The sequence below is a fragment of the Hipposideros armiger genome, unplaced genomic scaffold (genome assembly GCF_001890085.2).
Source record: "Hipposideros armiger isolate ML-2016 unplaced genomic scaffold, ASM189008v1 scaffold_878, whole genome shotgun sequence".
Classification (NCBI taxonomy): Eukaryota; Metazoa; Chordata; class Mammalia; order Chiroptera; family Hipposideridae; genus Hipposideros; species Hipposideros armiger.
The window spans coordinates 630,644-634,463 of NW_017732228.1; the positions used below are offsets into that span (position 1 = coordinate 630,644).

Consider the following 3,820-nt stretch of genomic DNA (forward strand, 5'->3'; position numbering starts at 1 on the left):
CTGAAGAACAAAAACGACAGCAACTTGTCTGTTCCCCTTGCCCCAATTCCCCAGCACTGTTCCCATCCCCCCAATTCCCCAATTAAAAAAAAAATCTTTAAAAAAAAAAAATTTTTTTCCCCTGCTAAATAGTCACTCACCCTCCACCCTCTTTTGGTAAATTCTCTACAAAATTAGATAAGGAGAAATATCTCTAGGGTCGTTTCACATTCTGACTCAGATACTGAGCATTACTTTTTAGGACCAGCGGTGACGGTGGGGAAGGGACTGACTGAGGAAACTACAGGGAAAGTGGAGAGGGGAGCGCTTACAGTAGGGAAGCTGTGTAGGCGGGCACAGTGTTTTGCTACTTCTTTTTTCCCCCCTTGAGATGGCCCTCCACAACAGGGCCACTACCCGAAGGGTGGGTGTGTCACTTCCCGTGGGAACACTCAGATGCTACTTGACAGATGCTAATCACCCGCGATCCAAGCTCACAGTGGTAGTGGTGGTAGTGGTGGTGGTGGTGGTGGTGGTGGTGGTGGTGGGAGCTGGAGGGGCGGCTTCTCATCTGCCCCATTCTCAGGGCTTTGCCCCTCGGGAGGTGGCACCCAGCTGCTGAGAGTCTGCCAGCCGCCCTCAGCAGCCTTCCGCACATCTGTCCCTGGAAAGCTACAGGCCACGTCTCACCGGAGGCTCTGGCCCCCGCAGGCAGCCACGGCTCGTGCGCACCGTTCTACGACCGCAGGGTCTCCGCATCCACTCCGGGGACGCGGGCTGAGATCCGCCGCGGCCCCCATCCTCAGTTCTGGCTGCTGAGGGCTTGCCGGGTTCCTTCTCGAGGGTGAGTCTTGAAGTCGGATCAGCCTCCCAGGCTCTGGTCGTGACCACCGGAGCACAGCTGGAGTCCGCAGGGAGCACGGCGGGGGGGGTCTGCCCAGTCTCGGCCGGCTCCCCCGCAGGCTCCTTCCGCACCCCCTTTCTAACTAGCCTCGCCCCGCCTCCCGGGCCGGACCCCGCGCCTTGAACTCCTTCCCCAAAATGTGGGCCCCGGCGGAGGTGTCCCTCTCGCCTCCCGCCCAGGATGCCGGTTAGGTTGTGCAACACGCGCTGCGCGATCTCTTTTTCCCTTAGACTCCCCCTTCTCCTGGGTCCACACCGCAACTTCTACCGCTCCGACTGTCCTGCCTGGTGCTCCCGCTCCTTGTATCCAAGCCGCTGACTCCCTCTGAGACCCCAGCACGGACTTCCTGCCCGCCTCGCGCGGGTCCCAAGCTGCGGCCTCCTGGCCGCCCCTCCGCGCCCGCCCCCCAGCCCCGCAGCATCCTGGCGGCTCCTGTCTTCCCCCAGGGCGCGGCGGGGGTCTCACCTGCTGGGAGCAGACGGGTGCCGGGTGGTCCAAGAGCCGCGGGGAAGCGCGGCCCGGGGCTGGCCCGCTCAGGAGCAGCAGCAGCAGCCCCAGCGGGGGCCCCGGGAGGACTGGCGGTCGGTGGCGTGGAGCCCCCATGGCCCCGCGGCACTATGGCGGAGAGCGCTACCGGGGGCTGGGGGCGCAACGACACAACGCCCCGGCCTGCCCTCGGCTCTGCCGTTCCGAGCGGGCCGACTTCGCCCGCTTCCGGCTTCCACCCCAGCTAAGGGGCGGGACGCGCCGAGGGGCGGGCTCCCGGATGGTCGCGTCCCTCCGCGGGTCCCTCCTCCGCCCGCGTGGCCCAGGTGCGCGCCCTCCCCGCGCTCCTTCCTACGCCCCGGCCGGGACTCTCCGCCCATAGCCGGCTTCCGGCTGCAGCCTCCAGCCCCCGGGCCAGCCGTCAGGGGACCCTCCAGCCTGAGCCCGCTGCACGTCCCATCCCGCTCTTACGCGCACGCCGGGAAGTTCGATTTTCACCCTTTCCCTCTTTGCTGTCGTTCCTGGTCGGACTTCTATGCTTTTCTTCGCGGTACTTTGACGTCAGGCCCCAACTTGACCCTCAAAGGAAGTCCGTCTTCTTAGTCCCTGTCCCTCTTTACTCCCACCGCCCTGTTCACCCCGTTTCTCCTTTTCTGCTCTGCTTGCTCTGGCTTTCCGTTCTCCTCAGGAGGTAGGGGTGGCTCGGGTCCCGGCGCATTCCCGGTCTGAATCCCGGGGAGGAGGTGGGAGCAGTCGTTTCCCTCAGGTGTGACGCGAACTCGGGGAGACGCGACCCCTGGAGGCCAGGCACCCGGCCTGGCCCCACTCTGTGTCCCCACAGCGCCCAGAGTGCTGCGTTTCCGGAGAGACTTACTCTGCGCCTGCTGAAAGCCTGTCCTCGGCTCCTTACACCTATTAGTCTCCGGTTGTGATGATTCTTCTTCAGAACGTGGGCCGACTGGATCCTCTTCTCTCTGTCCCTAGTCCCCCGCGGTCCCTTCTCCTATGTTCCTGCCACTCCCTCCTGCCCCCATTTCATCCTACACGCTCTAGACACACTTGCGTTTCGAAAGCTATTTTTATCCCCTGCTTCCCTTCCATCCTAAACCCACCACCGTCCGTATTTGCCTCCCTATCAAATCCAAGCGCCCTTGCCTGACCTTTGGCTCCCATGCAATCTAGGTGCACTCAGCTTCTCCCACTGCTTTCCACTCGCCTGGATTGGAGCTCCCAGATCCCGGCGGTAGACTTTTCTCACTGTCCAGATTACCCACCGCCCTTTTCTGCTACTGACTGGCAGACTCCTGGAGACCATCTCTGTTGGTCCCCACTTCCTCTCCAAGGATCCAGCTGCATTAGGCCTGAAGCTCTTTACTTGTTTATTTCTAAAAGAATTTTGGAAAACCATCCAATCATACTTCTTTAAAATGACATCTAAAATTTTCATCCTCAGTTTAAATAAAGGATATAATTGTTATTAAAATTTGACATGTGTAGCAGGCAGCTTCTAAGATGGCTCCCTAAGGTCCTGCCTTCTGGTATTCACATTGTTTTGAGCCTCTCTTGAGTATGGGCTGGGCCTAGTGACTTGCTTCCAACAACAATATGAATAGAATAAGACGAAAATGATGGGATGTCACAAGATTAGGCTACAAAAAGGTCCTGACTTCTGGTTGCTCAGCCTCTTTCTGGGTTGCTGTGGCTGCCCTGGGGACAGGCCTAAGTGGCCAGGAGTTGAGAAAGGCCTCTGCCCAACAGCCAGTAAGGAATTGAGGTCCTCATTTCATAATTACAATTATTAGTGTATAATTGATCAAAATAATGTAAATATACAAGTTTTGATAAGCAATTATTAAACATAATAAAAAGCTGTTATTTAAAATTCACTTATGAGTTCATAGAACTTGGGACAAATACTGCTTATTCATAGAATGAGACTGCATTCATTGTTTTAAATATTTCAGATGTAAGCCTTCAGAAATCTTGTTTCCATAAATAATTCTGGTACAAGTTCTGTCATAGCCATGTTACTCATTTAAATTCTTTAAATTCTTTCTGAATTATATGTGAAAAATCACATATCTATCACCAAGTATTTTAAATGACTTGGCAGATGGAAACATGATTGTGTCCTCTTTTAGTTTTGGTAAGGCAATACTTGGAACTCACCTGACTTGGAAAAAGAAATGTCATCAGAATTCTCTTAGATGACACCAGTATTTGGGTGGTTTTTTGTTTGTTTGTTTGTTTGTTTTTTAGTGCCTAGAAGGTTTTTACACCTTCAGGTCTGGTGTGAAGTCTACCTTTCTTCTGAAAGTGGGAAAAGGGTAAATGTGAAGAAGAGGTGGGAAAGGAGAAGACATTCACCCATACCTGACCCTTTGACAGCAGGCACTTCCCAGGCAGGTAAGCTCTTGGAAGAGGACCCAGGGATGTTCAGGTTCTGTAAAT

General features: G+C 55.3%; 1 protein-coding gene across 1 annotated transcript in view; it reads right to left on the minus strand.

Annotated features, from left to right (window-relative positions):
• IL17RA (interleukin 17 receptor A) overlaps positions 1-1,605 on the minus strand; it is a 20,008-nt gene extending 18,403 nt beyond the window's left edge. The window contains exon 1 of the mRNA XM_019629973.1: positions 1,349-1,605. Within this exon, the coding sequence (XP_019485518.1) occupies positions 1,349-1,486 (138 nt within the window). The 5' untranslated portion in view covers positions 1,487-1,605. The remainder of the gene's footprint in view (positions 1-1,348) is intronic.
• Between the last annotated feature and the right edge of the window lie 2,215 nt (positions 1,606-3,820).